Source organism: Populus nigra, chromosome 11 (assembly GCF_951802175.1).
Source record: "Populus nigra chromosome 11, ddPopNigr1.1, whole genome shotgun sequence".
Classification (NCBI taxonomy): domain Eukaryota; kingdom Viridiplantae; phylum Streptophyta; class Magnoliopsida; order Malpighiales; family Salicaceae; genus Populus; species Populus nigra.
This window is the reverse complement of record NC_084862.1, coordinates 1,007,147-1,026,213: the sequence shown is the minus strand read 5'-3', so window position 1 is coordinate 1,026,213 and position 19,067 is coordinate 1,007,147. Positions and strand designations below refer to the sequence as shown.

The 19,067-nt window shown below is 33.7% G+C and overlaps 2 protein-coding genes across 2 annotated transcripts; both read left to right on the top strand.

Moving 5' to 3' along the window:
• Positions 1–3,603: 3,603 nt before the first annotated feature.
• Positions 3,604–6,998, top strand: LOC133668604 (receptor-like serine/threonine-protein kinase SD1-8). The gene is made up of 7 exons (XM_062088557.1): positions 3,604–4,985; positions 5,113–5,250; positions 5,345–5,511; positions 5,642–5,849; positions 5,994–6,231; positions 6,336–6,486; positions 6,596–6,998. Exons 1-7 carry the CDS (start codon positions 3,722–3,724, stop codon positions 6,911–6,913), a joined length of 2,484 nt encoding a protein of 827 aa, XP_061944541.1. The 5' UTR covers positions 3,604–3,721; the 3' UTR covers positions 6,914–6,998.
• Positions 6,999–15,295: 8,297 nt separating this feature from the next.
• On the top strand, positions 15,296–18,797 carry LOC133668606 (uncharacterized). The gene is made up of 6 exons (XM_062088560.1): positions 15,296–15,503; positions 15,607–15,667; positions 17,025–17,125; positions 17,240–17,410; positions 17,984–18,190; positions 18,543–18,797. Exons 2-6 carry the CDS (start codon positions 15,607–15,609, stop codon positions 18,624–18,626), a joined length of 624 nt encoding a protein of 207 aa, XP_061944544.1. The 5' UTR covers positions 15,296–15,503; the 3' UTR covers positions 18,627–18,797.
• Positions 18,798–19,067: the final 270 nt, after the last annotated feature.

The following is a 19,067-nucleotide window of genomic DNA, read 5'->3' as shown; positions in this document are numbered from 1 at the left end:
AGCAAACTTGGACTATTCTCCTCCTCAAAAACTAACTTATAAGGTTCCGCTTGTGAACTCTTCAACAACTCATTTCACATAATAATAAGTTTAGGTAAGATATATATATATATATATATATATATATATATATATATATATATATATATATATATATATATATATGTCAAGTTTAAAATTATTATTAGGGCCTAAGCCGAATTTACTATAGGCCAACGAATTAAGGGTCACAAACCGAGTCTTAAATGTTCATGCTCCTATTAAGACTAACCAGTAAAGACCTCCAAATATTTTTATTTTTTATTCTACGGTGAAGGGTATTTAAATATTTTTTCCTGCATATTTTTCGTATTGAATTGGTGTATTTAAAAAATTCCTTGACTATAATAGCAACCGGATCACTTTTAAAAATCCTAAGTACCTGTTATACATAAAAATTAATTAAGAAGAAATGAAGTCTGCCAAAAGGAAAAATGAGCCGAAGTAACTTATATAATAAGTAACAAGAGTTGTTGATTATCTGAGTCAACTTGCGCGTATCTCAATTAATTCTACATATTTTAAAATTAAATATAATATAAATCTCCAATAACCATTATATTAACAATTATAAAACTTGAAATTCAGATCTCATTCAAACTTTTAGTGCATAATTAGGTTGTTTTCATATTTGCTTGGATGAAAGATGGAAGCAGGCTCACGTTTTGGGCTTAAGCAATTCAGATGCAATGAGGATATAAGAGAAGGTAAAAGAAATCCATGACTAAAGGGAATCTAGTATAGAGAATGGTATGGAATTAAAATAGCGTTTATCAGCCATTTACTCTCAAATTCCTTATTTAAAAGAAGAAAAGAACACATTTAACGAACGTGCTAACCAAATCAACAGCATCAACAAAAACAGCAATTGCTTTGCAATTCGACCAAATTCATAGAATCTTCAAAAACAATTTATCAAGTAGATTGATAACCTTGTAGACTCGTAGATTGAGTGGATTTGTAACCAATAGGATAGTAACTAGTGGGCTTTTAATCAATAAATTGATAATCAGTAGACTTGTAACTATAAACTTGTAATCAACAGACAGTAGTTTTCATAACCTAAAAATCCAAAAAGAACAAAAAATATATATGTTCTTCTATCAAGAATCTTCATTGCATGATTGTACTAACAACTCCATGATTGTAATTCCCGTTTGCAATAAACTTCATTGTTCTTGAATTTCAATCATCTTTTAATAACAAATGTCCAAGTTATTTGATTTATTCGGTGTTTAACTTTGCAATTCAAATTTTTCTTAGTTAAGACAAGCACAAAAGAGCCCGCAACAGTACCCAACAACTATTTTTCACACAAAAAAACATAAATTACTGAGTTTCTTGAATAAGGGTACGTAAGGATAATAAAATGTTATTTGTTTAGATATCTTTATGTATATAATTTCTTACAAGTATTTCTATATTATTTTGTAAATATTTGATATTTGGTAATTGAATGCTGATTTATAAGATTTATATACTATCGTTTTTTTTCTATTTAATAAAATTTTGTATTAAAAGCGAATTCAAGCGTGCGTGCGTGTATATTATTTGTGTGTGTGTGTGTGTGTGTGTAAAACTAGTATCAGATTTCAATTTGGATGCCATGAAATTAAAACCTTAATATATATCAGAGATGGAAAAATTATGCAAATTGTCAATCCAATCAATTTACAAATCAATGTTTCTAACCATTGAGCTAGATATAATTAAAACTTGGCCTCTGGTCAGTGTAAGTGTTAAAGGAAAGCCAATCCAAGAAAATCAAACCAGTTCAGGAAACCAAGAAAATCAAGGCGAGGAATCTGCAGAATAAAGTTGCAGCCACTGTTAGTTAATGTAGATTGATTTGTTTGTTATTTGTTTTAATACAAAAGCTCTGTTTTCATGCTGGTGGTTAGCGGTGAGAAAAAAATAAAAAAATTAATTAAATTGAGAAAACCAGAAAAAAATAATTGAAAAAACTGAACCGTGAAAAAAAACGGATTAAAATTTTAGAAAAACTGATCATTCGGTTTGGTTTCGATTTTATAATCCTAAAACCAAAAAAACCGAACCGAACCGAACCCAAACCGAAAAACGGAAAAAAAAAGTCAAACAAGAAAAAAACGAGCCAAACTGAAAAAACCAAGCCAAACCAGTTTTTGTTCTAAAAACTAAACCGAAACAGGTCGGTTTGAACTATTTTTTTTAAATCAAAATCAAATAAAAAATAATCACCCCTGTTGATGGTAGTGATGCTTATACTCACCTTTGGTCAAGTTAAGGCTGAATCCAAAGAAAGCATTTACAAATGCCATGCTTGTAGGAAGGAATGCAGGGCGTTTGTAATTGTATTTTTTATAAAGAAATAAAATTTTTATTTAAAATTATATTTTTTTATGTTTTTAAATCATTTTTAATATTAAAAATAAAAAAATATATTATTTTAATATATTAAAAAAAACATTTCAAAAACTAATTAATATTACATATTCTCAAGTACCCTCAAATGCATTGCGGGGTGGGTGCGCTGCCTTGGGTTTCCATAATTAATAATATGGAAGACAAAATAGCTCTTTCAATAAGCTCAGCTCATGAAAGGAAGATTGAATGATATGCTTTTATATTATCATTACGTACTAAAAACATGATGATGTGGTTAGTTTTCGATAATTAGTTTGACACGTCACTAATGTGTTTATTATTATTATTATTATTATACTTTAAAATTTTTATTTTATTTTTATTTTTTCTGATTTTATGAATATTGAGTTTCCCAATAAAGAAAGATGATACACGTGTAGCTGGGGTTGGGTATTGTCTTAGCAATTACTAGTTTATAGGCAAAAAAATTTAAAAATAAAATATGGCAAAAAATTGTTCAAGATAATTATTTAATAATATTATTAAATCTTGTCTAATAAATCAACTTCGAAATCTCTAATCTGACTAGTAGTCAGTTACCTCTATGGACACCTTCTTTGTGAGACAATTTGGTATTTTATCATATGGGCTGGGCTCAGCCCATTGGACCTTCTCTTTATTAAGTAACCGTTTAGTTAGCCTCATGTAATTCTTCCTTTTCTTCCCGGTGGTGATATTTTCTTCTACTATCAGTCAGGTCACGCGTTACCAAAATTAATTATTTTCTTTATATGGTTTCAAAGAGTAGTTTTAATATTGCTCTTATATCAGTATGGTATGTGTAAAGAAACATTTCCCTTTTGATTTATATTCTTAGTTTACTGCACCGCATGGTTGATTTGATCGGGATTGCATTGCCAGTACGTGATTTGCATCCATTTTGTCCTCTTCTATTTGCCTGAAAGCTGGACATGCTATTATTCCATGTCAGGGTATTAAGATGCATGTAAAACGAGCTCGAAGCGCAGACATATGAGGGCCAAAGAAAGATGAAAAGACTGCTTCCACCGTCCATTCATGCATTGCCCCACGGGCCACTAATTCTTCAAATGAAAGCTCATCGTAAACCAATGGCCTACAAAAATTGACATCATTTGGCATTTTCCTCACAAGCCTTTGATAACTAATGATGGCTAGATTTTTATTTGATGTAGGGCTCATAGTCCACCATATCCAACTTCAGATGATATTTTTAACTGCTGTGGATCATATACGGATGTGAAGCCTTTCCAGTCATTAATTGCAGATATCTTTCTTTCAGCCTCACAAATAGATAATGGGGTTCTGTGTTTTGCTGCTTTTAATGTCAATCTCAGTTTCTCTACTGCCAATCGGTGCAGGTGAAGGGATTATAGTTCCAGGCAGATATGTCAGTGCAAATCAATCCATAATTTCTGCTAGTGGAACTTTTGCTCTAGGCTTCTTTAGTGTGGGAAATTCAACTCCAAGGTACTATCTTGGCATTTGGTATAACAAAATTCAGCAGAAATCTGTTGTCTGGGTTGCGAATAGAGAATCCCCTACTGATTCTCTAGGAACTTTCTCACTCGGGGTCGATGGAAATCTAGTGGTTTTGGATGCAACAGGGAAAATTGTTTGGTCATCTAATGTAAAGATTGCTCATTCAGCTATAAATAGCATGATGGGTGTCCTAATGGATAGTGGAAACTTTTTATTGAGAAGTGGGGAAACCATCCTGTGGCAGAGCTTTGATCATCCGTCGGATACGTTCTTGCCTGGCATGAAAGTTGGAAATAATCGCAAAACTGGTCAAAGAAGGCAGCTTACATCTTGGATAGACGCTGAAGATCCACAACCAGGATTATTCTCTTTCGGCTTGGATACGACGGGACCTCTGCAGTTTTTCATATGGAAGGATCATGTTCCTTATAGCCGAACCAATGTCTACAGCAATTCTATGTCATTAACGAAGTTATCCCGATGGCTACCTTTTGCTTATTACATTACTGTGAAGTTAGAGGGTGATGATATTTATCTTTCTTACAGTATCTCAGATATCTCAGCTATATTAAGGATCACACTGGTCCCTAATGGGCGACTTGAGGCTCTGATATGGGAGGAGAAAAACAGTAAATGGTTTTCTATGTGGCAGTGGCCTAAAGTTTACTGTGATTTCTATGGTCATTGCAGTCCATTTAGTAGCTGTGACAAAAAAGGTTCTCCAGTTTATTGCAAATGTTTGACAGGTTTCCAGCCAAAAGTTCAGCAAGAGTGGCATATGAGGAATTGGACTAGTGACACTTGTGTGAGGCAAAAGGCACTAACATGTGACAAGGGTGATGGGTTTTTGAAGATTGAAACTATAAAATTACCAGATCATTCGTATCTAGTGGAAAATATGAGTGCCAATGATTGTGAATCAAGATGCCTACAAAACTGCTCTTGCACAGCTTATGCACTTGTCAATGCAAGTCAAGGAAATTCAGTTAATTGCCTGAGCTGGTATGGGGAATTGATGGATATTGTACATGACATTGAAGGGCAAATTCTTTACGTTCGTGTTCATGACAGAGAACTTGGTATGATCATATAATTTCAACTAGTTTTGACTTTCTCAACATCTGCATTGAGCCTCATGGATTAGGACTAACTGTCCCCTTTAGTGAATTTCAATAACAACTAATCTACCTTTACTTTTATATGCAGTTGAAAATGATGGAAGTAGTGATAACTTTTCCAGTAGACGCAAGCGCTCTATTATAATTCTAGTAGCAGTAATTTCTTTAGGGGTTCTTACTATTCTATCTGGCTATTTCACCTGGAGAAAAAGATTTGGAAAACAAGGTGTCTTTCCATACCTTTCTTCATCAAAAAGATAATGATTATTGTTGGCTGTCCTGGTTTACTCTGTAGCTTAACATTAATTGATACCTGACAGGGATAATTGAAGGGAGTTTTTCAGGGACCAGCACCCCCATTGGAGGTGAAGCTGGTAATGGTGACACGGAGCTGAACATATTTAGCTTGAACAGAATACAGGCTGCCACAAATGACTTCTCTGAAGATAATAGACTGGGAGAGGGTGGTTTTGGCACCGTTTATAAGGTTTTATTTCCACTTTTAGGAAATGCTGCATCCAACTTCTCAAATTTAGTTGATTTCAGTTACTTTCCGTTCTTGATTCTATTCTCTTTCCTGATGATGTGATTGGTTTTATTGAGCATTTGCTCTGTAGGGGGATTTGGCATTTCAAGAAGTCGCAATAAAAAGGCTTTCTAAGAAATCTGGACAAGGACTAGAAGAGTTCATGAATGAGTCAAAACTTATTTCTAAGCTCCAACACACTAATCTGGTGAGTCTCTTAGGTTGCTGTGCTGAAGGGGAGGAGAGAATATTGGTGTACGAATACATGCGGAATCGAAGCCTGGATAAGTTTTTGTTTGGTAAACTTCGTTCTCTCTTTTGAAACTCCTAAAATATGTAGCCATCCTTGTCTGAACATCGTCAATAGCTTGAACACTTACATTGCATTACATTAGGTTTGTTCTACCATAATCACATTGTCAGCTAATGATTTCTTCTATCAGATCCTTCTGAAAAGGCAAACCTTAATTGGAGCAAACGTTTTCGAATCATTGAGGGCATTGCTCAAGGTCTACTTTACATTCACAAGTACTCTAGATTGAAAGTGATCCACAGGGACCTAAAGGCAAGTAACATATTACTGGATGATGCAATGCATCCTAAGATTTCAGATTTTGGATTGGCAAGGATGTTTGGATCTGACCAAACCGAAGCAGATACCAAACGGGTGGTTGGTACTTAGTAAGTTTGAATACTCCACATAAACTTCGATTGGCGTCAACGTGATTCTACTGATATTCTAATTTTCTGTCACTACTAATTCATTTGCACTATTACTTCTGCAGTGGCTACATGTCACCTGAATATGCACAATATGGAAAATTCTCAGAAAAATCAGATGTCTTCAGCTTTGGAGTTTTGCTATTAGAGATTGTGACCGGTAAGAGAAATGCTGAATTTTTTCGCAACGATCTTCCTCAAACCCTTCAAGGATGGGTAAGTTGAAAAAATAAAAGAAAAAAGAAACCTTTCCTTCTGTGTTATCTCCATATAATAGTTGATTACCAGTAAAACAAGACATTAATGTATTTAAAATGCTTCTCAGGCATGGGAATTGTGGAATGAAGCTAGAGGACTAGACCTTATCGATCCATCGATAAAGGACTCATGTGAAAGTCCTGACAGAATTTTCAGGTGCATCCATGTAGGGCTTTTGTGTGTTCAGGAATCTCCAGCTGATAGACCTACGATGCCATTAGTGGTTCAGATGTTGAGCAATGACAATGCATCACTTCCTTCTCCAAAAGAACCTGCATTCTCGAGTCTTAGTCGTCGGAGATCTAGCAATTTTGTTGCCTTTCACAACACATCAACTACATATTCTAACAACGAATTGACAATTAGCCTGCCTGAGGCTCGATAAGACTTTCCAGGTTCTTCGTTCACTTGACATGTATATACATTGAAATTCATCAATATTTCAAGTATCAAAATTTACTGGTTCATAATGCTTCCGTACCATTTGAAAACGAGGTGCAAATAATGTTTCTAAAAAATTAATTATTTTATTAAAAATTAAATTTTTTGTGTGTTTTGAATTGTTTTGATACGTTAATCTTAAAAATAATTTTTAAAAAATAAAAAAAATATCATTTTGATATATTTCAACATAAAATATATTTTGAAAAGTAATCGCAACCACACTCCTAAATAGACAAATTCATATCCAACTTGAGATCTTATTGCAGCTATGACCAAGAAAAATATTAGAAATATCAACTGCATCAAAGAAAACAAATAGTGAATTTAAAAAATAAAACACATCATCAGCTTCAAACCACTATCAGAAAATTGAAAAACGCTGACAAGGATATTCTTTTAATGTCTAGGAAAACATTTTGTTAGTATCTGACCTGTCAATGGAATTGTTGAAGGAAATATGTTAGTGGCAAGTTTCTCGTCAGGGATTTACATTCCATCAGCAATTTCTGTTGGCAACTTCCAACTCCGATAGAAATGCGGATGAAATATCCACTAAAAAAAATAAGTTTTTTTCCGCCGGCAACCCCATCGACACCTTAAATGCGAAAAGAACTGTCCATCGTGAATTACGTTGAAAATGCCAAAACCTTCTACAACTTTTCGAAGAAATTTGTGCGAACATTGCCACTGAAATGGTTGATGGAATCCCATGTCCATCAACGATTTTTTCAGCGTTTCATTTTTCTTTTTTATTTTTAAATTCACCCTGTAATCACAAAAACAACAACAAAAATGCAATCACAACAAAAATACATCTTCATAACAAAAATTTTATAATACAAGTTTCTCTATTCATCTAAATATTCTACACACAAATATTTTTTAAACAAGACATAAACTCCTAAAAAAGTAGAGGTTGAGGGAGAGGAAAGTATCCTGAACTAGAAGGTCCAAAGAGAGGGAGTCAAATGTTGTTAAATAATCATCTCAACTCAAAAGTTTAAGCTGTTAGGTGAGGTCCCAATATATGATTTATATTATTCTCTAACACACCCTCTCAAGTGAAAGCCCTTTGGGCTTGAAACTTGCACAGGTCCATATTATCTTATGTTTAATTTTTATCAAATAAATAGGGATGTTGAGATTTGAACTCGAGATCATTTAGTCATCAAGGCTCTGATACCATGTTAAAAAACCATCCCAACCCAAAAGCTTAAGCTGTTAGGTGAGGTTCTAGGATATGATTTATATTATTTTCTAACAAATATAAAGTCATATATGCATGTAATGTTTCCCAATACCTCTTAGTTTCTTGTTCAAGTTGTGCTTTTTTTCTCTCTTCAAATTAGGTAATTGTACTTCCAGTTGTTCCTGAACCATTTTTGGGACAGACTCATTAACATCTTGTGATTTCTAGCATGGGTTGAAATGTGGTGTGCCTCTTGTTGAAACATAATGGCCTACCCTCATTTTTAAGTCGTTGCTATAAACATATTATAAACTCGATTCCTATAAGGTCTATTAGTTGCACCAACTTCCAACCATAATTGAAGATATTGAGAAAGATGGGTGGAAGTGTCTTCACCAAATTTTACAGTTATGCCAACATTATTTTTATCCTACAAAATAAAATAAAATAAAGTCAAAATTCTAAATTCATATTAATAATGCAAAGAAACATTATTAATACAATGATATATATATATATATATATATATATATATATATAACCTTACAATGAACACTTCTACTTTTTTATTGAAAAACTTTTTTTTCTCATTTCCCTTTATTTTTCTTTTTTAGATGAGTTTCCTCGAATAATTCAATTGGAGTCGATTTGCACCCAAGCTATTTTTTTTTACAAATTAAATAGTTTATTTTAACAGTTTCATAAATAAAAAATTAATTAAAACTTAAAAAATAATACAATATATAATTTTTGAATCCTGGATCATAAGCATTTTTTTAAAACCTTCTGATACCACAAAATCTTGAAACAATGCGCAATTACGCTCCATGATGTACCCCAGTTAATTGCTTGTTTGCGGGCATCATACCACAAATCATGTAACTTGGTACATAAATTTGTTAAACAGAAATAGGATAAGGAAATAAAAGAATAAAAATTTACAATAATATAATTTTTTTAATTGATACCTACCTTATAAAGGAAGATTCTGCAGATCATGATCAAGTTAAAACAGCGCACAATTAGCCTACAATCATGTTAACTATTCTGTCACTGATATTGCAATTACAATTGATTATATGCTCAACATCTACAGCTGTAATGGCAGCATAGATTTAGCATAGACATTCGAACATTTTCTAAGATAGATTCTTTACCATTGTAAATATAAGACACAACTCCTATCTATGAAAATAATACAGACTTTGAGCATTCTTGCTATCTTATATGGTATTAGAGCATCTAATCTCTAACGAGCCAATGATCCAAGCATCCATCATGTCTGTTTCCCCCAATTAAACTTCAACCTTTCCTCTCCAACCCCAACCCTCTTCCACAATAGATAAGCCACTCATTGCCTAAATCAATGAAAAATTAACCCCCTCCACCTTTCTTCAATGGTGTGCTCAATTTGAAGCTCTCCTTATCGGGTATGATTTACTCAACTATGTCGAAGGCACTTTTCCATGTTGTTCCTCCAATGGTACCACCACTGATGAGTTGCAAAAGAACCACTGGATCAAACAGGATAAACTCATATTGAGTGTTGTTCTAGCCTCTACATCTTTCTCAATAACACCCTTAATTGCTACAGCACAAACCTCTCATGGAGCCTGGAAAAAGCTCAAAACTCTATGTGTTAGCAGATCTAAAACTCGTGCTATGAAGTTAAAGGAGGAGCTCACATTAATCCAGTGCGAAAATTGATCAATCACAGACTACCTCCAAGTTGTGAAGACATTGGCTGATGAAATAACCATTATTGACCACCTAATTTCAAATAATGACCTAACCCTTTATGTGTTAAATGGTTTAGGTCCAAATTTTCGGGAGATCGCAGGACCCATCTGTGTCAGGGAGTCCTCTCTAAACTTTGAGGAGTTCCATGATCTTCTAGTTGGCCATGAGGCATATCTAAGGCGCCTGGAAACTGTAACATAAATCATGGTTGTCTTTGTCAACTACACGAAGACAAAGCAGTATGTGCAATGAGGATATAATTAGGGGTCTTCATGGCACAATAGGCCACAATGTGGGCCTCACACTTTCAGCCCAGGATGAAACTCCAATGGAGTTCACCGTGATAGATATAGCTCCAACACTAGCAGGCCCACCAACTCCAATCGGCGTTATCAGCCCAAATGCTAACTATGTTATCAATTGGGTCACACTGCCAAGTTTTGTTCCCAATCAAATTCATCAAATGTTTTTGCCAACTATTCCACATCATCTATGGACAAAGAAAAAAATCGGCTCATTGATTCAATAGCCTCTTATAATATCACAGAAGATCTCTCTAATTTATCTATTCATTCTGAATATGATGGCACTGATGGAGTACTTTTTGGTGATGGTTCAGGTTTGGTAGTCTTACATATTGGTTCTTTGGCTTTGCACTCCCCTAACCAAACTTTTCTCTTACGTGATACCCTTTGTGTTCCAAACCTTTGCAAAAATTTAATTTATATTCATCATCTTACCAAACAAAATAATGTGTTTATTGAATTTCAACCTTTTTATTTTCTTGTGAAGGACATAATCACGGGGGCGATACTGCTAAGAGGAGTATGTAACGATGTCATCTATACCTTCCCAACATCAATGGTCCCAGTCTCCTCCAAAAAGGTTGCTAATGTTCATGTACGAACTTCTATTGATGGATGACATAAGCGTTTTGGGCATCCTTCTAATAAAATCATTCGCGGTCTTGTTAAGAGTTTTTTCCTTCCTATTACATCCAATAAAAAGTTGCCTTCATTATGTCACTCATACTCTATTAATAAATCACATCAACAACCCTTTTGTGTCTCAAGTCTTTAAAGCCATGGACCACTTAACATTATCTACATTGATGTGTGGGGTCCCGTTAGTTATACTAGCATTGATGGATCCATATAATATCTTATTTTTATGAATCATTATACTAAATATACATCGTTTTATCCAACGGCCACTAAATCTAATGTCTCCACTATTTTTCCACATTTTAAAAAGTTTGTGGAAAATCGTTTTTAAAAAACCATCAAAACATTATATTTTAAAAATGATGGTGAATTCATTACTTTAAAATCATATCTTTTACTTCATGGTATATCTCACTATACCACTGCTCCACACACCCTTCAACAAAATAGTGTCTCTGAACGTCACCATCATCATTTAGTTGAAACGGGCCTTACCCTTCTTCAAGATGCAAATCTTGATTTCTTGTTTTGGCCTTATGCTTTTCAAATTGCCTCTTATCTCATCAATAGACAACCTACACCTCTTCTCCAAGCAAAATCACCCCTTGAAGTTTTTTTTAGTCAACCACCAAATTATTTCAAATTAAGAAAATTTAGGTGTATTTGCTACTCTCTTACCTGGTCTTATAATTCAAACAAAATGTAACCCAAATCCCAAACCTGTATTTTTCTTGGCTATTTTTCAACACAAAATGCATACAAATGTTTTGAACCCACTGCAAAAAAAATTCTTTACTTCAAGACACGTGTTATTTAATGAAAATAAATACTTCTTCAAACCATCCACTCCCATGTCATCCCTTCTTTTCACAAACCTTCAGTGTTTCAAACATGGCTTCCCCTCTCTCTTGCTCCTTCGATGTCTGTTCTCCCTCCATCACACCAACCCAGCAACCACTAGGAAGGTACACCTGCCATCGTTACATCCTTTTCAGGTAATTTCAAAAACCCTTCTGATCACTCCATTCTTAATTGTTCCCAAAACCTAAGTCATCACACATCTTCGCATGATCCACTACATGATACTATGCCTAGCTCTTACCAATCCTCTTCTGATACCACCTCAAGTTCCCATCCAAATTCCCCCAACCATATTACCCTAACCTTCCCAAAGCACATGCATCTACTCAATGCACTCACAGCATGACCACCAGATCAATGAACCAAATCTTCAAGCCTAACAACTCAATACCATATCCAAATATCCCCTTCCCCAAACCATTGAGCCAACAAGTGTTAGTCAAACCCCATCTCAACCTCACTAGAGTGTTGTTATGTCTCATGAGCTTACTGCTCTCATGAAATACTGAACTTGAGACTTGGTTTTATTACTTTCAAACTATCAACCATTAGGTTGCAAGTGAGTGTTCCGTATAAAACGCAAACAAATGGGTTAGTGGATCGATTCAAAGCCTGTCTAGTTGCTAAAAGCTATAATCAACGTCCTAGTGTTGATTACAAAAAGACTTTCAATCCCGTGGTCAAACGAGCCACCATCAAGGTTGTCCTCTCTATTGCTGTCATAAATGAATGGGTATTGAGGCAAATGGATGTTCATTATGCCTTTTTAAATAGTGAACTAACTGAGATTGTGTTTATGCAGTAGCCCATAGGATTCAAGGATTTGTCCAAGCCTTATCATATATGCAGGATAATCAAAGCACTCTATGGCCTCAAGTAAGCCCACGGGCTTGGTATACAGCTCTTAAATATGCCATTCTTCAACAAGGTTTTCACAATTCCAAGGCAGACTCCTCTCTTTTCATTTACAGGGACGAATCAATTCTTTGTTATCTCCTAGTATATGTGGATGATCTTGTCATTACAGGAAATAATCCATCATTTGTGCACTCTGTTATTCAGCAGCTAGTTGTCATGTTCTCTCTCAAATATATGGGTTCGCTTTATTATTTCTTAGGTATTGAAGTGATCCCTAATCCAACAAAGTTATTTCTTTCTCAACATAAATATGTTCGTGACCTCTTAGCTATAACAAGTATGAGTGGTGCGAAAGATGTCTCCATACCTCCCTTACCAACTCAGTCCTTTTAATTGGTTGATGGCACCATTGTTGTGGATAGCTCAGATTTTCATCGCATTATTGGCAAGTCTTCAATACCTTATTTTGACACACCCGGATATCTCATTTGTTGTCACCAGATTATCTCAATTTATGTACAGGCCTACTACAACACACTAGACTGCCACCAAAAGGCTCATTTGCTGTTTAAAACACACCATTTGTCATGTATTCAGCCTTACAAAACTGGCACCCCAGCCTTACAGACTTGCTCTGATGCTAACTGGGCTGGAAACATTGATGATTGCACGTCCACCTCTGCATATATCATTTTTTTAGGCTCTAATCCTATTTCTTGGAGTTCAAAGAAGCAACAAGTTGTTACACGTTCCACAACCAAGGCTGAATATCAAGCTCTCGCAACTACGGCTTCCGAAACTATGTGGTTGTCCACTTTTCTCAAAGAACTAGGACTTTCAGTCACAGAATGTCCACAACTGTTGTGTGATAATCTCAGTGCAACATATCTTAGTTTCAACCTAGTTAATCATTCGCACATGAAGCACATTTAAATAGATCTTCATTTCATACGTAACTTGGTACAAAATTAGGTCTGACACATTCACACTTAGGACCAATTATCTGATCTCTTAACAAAGCCATTGTCGAGGCAACACACCAAGTTATTGCGAAACAAGATTGGTCTTGCTGATGAAAGCTCAATCTTGCGGGGGCGTATAAAGGAAGATTCTACAGATCATGATCAAGTTAAAACAGTGCACAATTAGCCTATAATCATGGTAGCTATTTTGTCACTGATATTGCAATTACAACTAATTCTATGTTCAATATCTACAGCTGTAATGGTAGCATAGATTTAGCATAGACATTCAAATATTTTCTAAGATAGATTCTCTACCATTGTAAATATAAGACACAACTCCTATCTATGAAAATAATATAGACTTGAAGCATTCTTGTTATCTTATATACCTAGTAGCACGATATTGTCCCAACAGAAAATTTCTTTATATTAAATTCATACGTTAATTACTTTTCAAAATTTAAATAATTATTAACTTAAATTAGAGATTATTTATCTAACGTTAATTTTTTTTCCTACCAAGCTTATACCTTATTCGTCCATTCAGAATATTCATGAAGTTGACTCCATTGAAATAATAGTTCTTTGAATAATAATTTCATCATAGACGAGATTGAATAGGCAACTTCAATATTGATAAACCTGAAAATCAATTCATCAAAGCCATTTCAATTTAAAGTAAATCTTAAAATAATCTAATACAAATAAATAACTTTAATATTTGGAAAAAAGAACATTAATTATAAAGGTCACCACTCTAGAATAATTATGCCTGATCATACTAAGTATCTAATAGAAGGGATTCCAGCTCTACTGTTTGTATTGATTGAGCTTTGATTGTTAACATCATAATAGGTGTTTTATAATCATCAACACCTGAGTTAACAACATAATCATCCCAATTAACAAACCTAAATTTTCAATTACAATCAAGCCATTAAAATTCATATTTTCTACCTTAAAAATTCAGCCTTCTTCCCCATTCAAATGCCAACATCATCCCCATTTAACTAGGTTCGACAGTGCCTCGTATCAATAGCCAATCCCTAAGCATCTCTCATTGCAACAATTATATATATATATGTCGAAAACACTTAACAAGGACGCTGAAATTGAGTATGCCCTTATAAATTCATCAACATTCTACTTATATCCTTGTATTTTTAATTTTCAAATATTACCCTTCAACTTTTCAAAAAGTTTCCATGAAATGATGAAACCTGTTTTTAATTGGTTGTTTTGGATCTTTAAGTTTTTTATTTTTATTTTTATTTTTATTTTGAGATAGTGAAGCATTCATGAGGATTTGTGGGGGGGGGGGGAATAAGAGAATAAATAGAAAGACAAGAGTGAGCTTGTTGGTAGTTATTTTCTTTTAGGGATAACAATGGATATCTATAAGTCAATTTTTTATATATATCTATATCATATCCATTACATATCAGATAAAAAATTTAGTTATTTATATTTTATGTATAACTTTTTGGGTATCCATATAAATATCCATTATATTACTATTATTTATTATTCAATAAAAAATGAAATGGTAATATATATATGAATAAGTATATTAAATGACAAAATTATAAATGTTATACACACATATGTATATCATATCAAAATTGATATATATATATAAAACTACATATTTGGGTCTCACTTACAAAGTTACAGGAACTATAGGGATAATATTAGTAATTATCAAACTATGTGGGGCAGGAGTATATGTACACCATCCATTTACTTTGTGAGTGGGTCTACGCAAGCATTATCTTCGATTTCTCTATCTCTAGCGATATCGAACGTTTTAAAGGGCGATTACTTTAGATATCGATTAATTTCGCAGATCAATTGTTCGATGGAATTTTCCCTAATGTTGTTACTTATTAAGGGTCAACTCTCGCTCACTCAAATCCATAATCCCCTTCCCGAAAGAGAAAAAACAAAAAACATTGAAATCATATACTTGATGAGGTTTGAAATTATTTCCTTTTTTTCTCTTATGCATAGATTTTTTTCTGTTTAGAGTAAAGTTTAACAATACTCTTCTTTCTTGGTTTCTTTCTTGGTTTGGTAGATGGAAGGCAGCTTGGGTAAGGAGGATTCCAATTCGGCTAAGGATCTACAAGAAAAAAACGGTAAGTCAAATAATTGTGGTTATAATTTATAGTTTACATTTTATAAAACCATTTAATCTTTCATATTTTAGAGACTTCACCTAATCAAAATCACTTGGAGTTGAATACTAAAGTTTGATCATATATATGTTCTATGGTTTTTTTTTTTTTTTTGCTAAATAGATGCATGGTTAGATCTAGTTAGATAGATGAGTTTTTATAATAAGGAAAGGTTTTACGCATCCTCTTTTGGATAATCTTTGATTTCTCTCTTACTGTTTCAGCTCTGGTTCATTTTTAAGTCAAGCTCTTCAGGCCGCCTGGGTTTCTAGCAATTACTCTTTTTTAGTTTTTTGTTTGTTTTAGAATTGCTTTTTTCCTTATTAAATATTGACTTTTATTAAACAAAAAGTGTAGGAGCCAACCTGAGAATGACTCAACGGTGTAGATGAAAAGCAATACAAAAATGTTAAAGCCATGTTAGTCGTTAATACTATTACCTAAGGATATGGTAGACTCACCTTTGATGAATTACAAACTTCTTTGCTGATTTATAAGCAGAAGTTGAATTGATAAGACAAGGAGAAGCAGGTTTTATAAGTTTAATCTGATAATAACTTTTTTACCTTGCATAAAGGTGGTTAAGAAAACGGGAGTATAAGCAATAATAATAGTAGATTCACACTAATAATTAGTCTTCCAATTATTCTCAAAGAAGAGGATATAACAACAAATCAGAATGTCAAACTGATTTAAATAGAAATGGTGATGAAAAACATAACTTCATAGAGAAGGAAGAAGATGAAACATTTGTATTGATGACTTGTCATATGAACAAGAAAAAAACATTTGGTATCCTATAGCATTTGTTCTACTTTGCTGCATGTTGGATCAGAAATCTAAACTCTTCATTTTGGTATAATAATGTTGATTTGTATAGAAATCACGAATGTATTTCGGCTTAATCCGCTTAAGTCCTGATTTCGTTTGATTTTTGTGTTGTTTGCTTCATTAGTACGGTTGGTTGTTTCCTTGTTTTTCTTCCTTGTAATTAGATTGATGCCGAGGCTACAACCTATGTAGCTAAAGCTCTGCTTTCTTTAATCAGGTATTCTCTTTTTATTCTATATATATTCTTGATTTCACCAAAATAAAAAAAAAAACAAGAAAAAAACATTAAAATTTATGTTACTTAGACACTTGTTATAGTAATTACATAAGTGAAGATAAGTCAATTTTCTCTAATTTAAATGAATCTTACCAAGATTTTGTTTGATGATGCGTAACACTTGCTATAGGATTGTTCAGAGTCAAGGTGAGTATTTATGCATGCTTGCCCCAAAGCAGCTCATGTATACACGTTCAAATTAACTCGCAGGCTCTGGTCATAAGCGGCAAGGTTCTGTTCAACCATCATCACCTAGAGCTGGGAAGAAACCCAAACGGGATATCGACAGAGATCACCGTGAGAAAAAGAAGGTACGTAGCCAGCTAAATATTACCACTCTCTAGCACTACTTTGTGTTACGTTTCTTTCTTTTTCTTTCCCTCGTACATAACTCATATTCATTTCTATTTCTATCTAATTTGCAGGGAGAGATGAACGAGTTGAAGAAAGAGAATGGGATACTTCAGGAATCCTATTGGCGTTTTCTAGGACAAATAGATCAGATAAACATGGAACTGAGGGAACGTGGAGAAGAAATTATCAGCTTGAGGATAAAGCAAGATAGACACGATAATTCTCTACGTGAACTAGAAGAGGTGGGATTTTCTCTTCATCTTCTATACACTGATCTTTCCACAAAACAACTACATTGTACGTGTGTATTGAGAAATCATAATAAAATTATCCGTCTAATTAAGGCAGAATCTTGATATATACTCAAAACAAAACATTTACTGGGAAAAGATGAAAATACCGTCTCTTAACTGTTGGGAAGCATGACTCGTATCAATGAAAATGTTGAAATTATGCATATTGATATTATTATTTTCATGAGGAAGTAAATATCTCTGTTTACTGACTCTCTAATTCAGCTAATTTACTCAGGACTTGTCCATGTCTCTTGTGTCACACCCTATGAATTGCTGTCTCGAATCCATTTGGTCTAAATTATTTGTGAACCTTTCATAGTAAATTATATTATTATACACTATTGATGAGTAAATTTCATGACTCTCATTCTTGCATTTATAAACTTTAATTAGAAATCTACGTACATGATCTCTTTGAAAGCAGATGTAGATTATTAGTACACACTCCTCAAAAGAAGGCTAATTACATCGTGTCTCATATAATATCCATTAATTTCATCAACACACTTTTGGCTGCAGTTGACTGCCTCAGGTGAGGAAAAGATGAGTGCCTTAAAAGAGGAACATGCACAGGAGATTCATGCCTTGAAAGCGAAACATGCACAGGAATTGCTGGAGCGCGACAGAAAGTTTAATGCCTTAAAAGAGGAACATGAACTGCATATGCGGGTGTGCACCTCGTGGGACATAGACCTGGGAAATTGGCTTGAGAACGCCGGAGAGATGGTAATGCAGCACTAAAAGCTCTCATTTCTTTATTTAAGTACATTCTGTCATATAAAATCATTTGAGGGGATGCAGTAGTAAGTTCAAAAGAGCTGGGTCTCATCAACTGGTTTAAATTTCTGCATAGAGATGGTTATTAGAGTTTTCTTTTTACTATGGTGTTGTGTAGGTTTCAAACTTGGTTATGACTTAATATAAAATTAGTTTTTAAGCCTTACACAGTAGTTAAAGTTTTAAAATTAAGATAAATTTTCAATATTTTTTTAATAAAATCCTAGTATTCTCCTTTTCTTCTTATTAATCTGTCATACTATCAATATTCTAACTGTTCTATGAACAATATTGTTCACAGAACAACCCCATGGAGACACCTGCCACTGCTCAGGCCACCACCAACTGCTTCAACTCTGACCACTTCGCATCCCAAATGGCCTAACTCAGCAAGACATCTGTAGCAAGAGTAAACATTTTGAACTACTAAACCCTTATTTTATATTTTCAAACTGTACTGAGAGGCATGAATAATTGCAAGATGGACACCTTCTATGTGAGACAATGTGGTATTTTATCGTATGGGCTGCGCTCAGCCTATTGGATATTCTCTTTATTATGTAACCTTATTTATGGTGTTTATGGTTGTGATTGAGGTTGGGTATAATTTATTTATACACAAAATTTAATTATAAAAATTAATTTTTCTGTTTTTTTTTTAGTTTTTTTTAGTCCCATACAAGGTTTGATCAAATTTTTTTTCAAGTTTTGATAAATTATTTTTCAAAAAAATCAACAAATTAAAGATCATGTTTCTATTAGATTAGGCTCTAGTTAACTTAAATTTTGATTTAGTTGGCTGAGTTTTTTTTTTTTAACTCGGATT

What these genes read in the sequence shown, in the direction of transcription:
- LOC133668604 (XM_062088557.1), top strand. Translation starts at nt 3,722, where the DNA reads ATGGGGTTCTGTGTTTTGCTGCTTTTAATGTCAATCTCAGTTTCTCTA. An exon ending in GTTTTGGCACCGTTTATAAG is followed by an intron (nt 5,512 to 5,641) that starts GTTTTATTTCCA and finishes TTTGCTCTGTAG; the next exon opens with GGGGATTTGGCATTTCAAGA. An exon ending in AAACGGGTGGTTGGTACTTA is followed by an intron (nt 6,232 to 6,335) that starts GTAAGTTTGAAT and finishes TTACTTCTGCAG; the next exon opens with TGGCTACATGTCACCTGAAT.
- LOC133668606 (XM_062088560.1), top strand. Translation starts at nt 15,607, where the DNA reads ATGGAAGGCAGCTTGGGTAAGGAGGATTCCAATTCGGCTAAGGATCTA. An exon ending in CTCTACGTGAACTAGAAGAG is followed by an intron (nt 17,411 to 17,983) that starts GTGGGATTTTCT and finishes TTTTGGCTGCAG; the next exon opens with TTGACTGCCTCAGGTGAGGA. An exon ending in TTGAGAACGCCGGAGAGATG is followed by an intron (nt 18,191 to 18,542) that starts GTAATGCAGCAC and finishes TATTGTTCACAG; the next exon opens with AACAACCCCATGGAGACACC.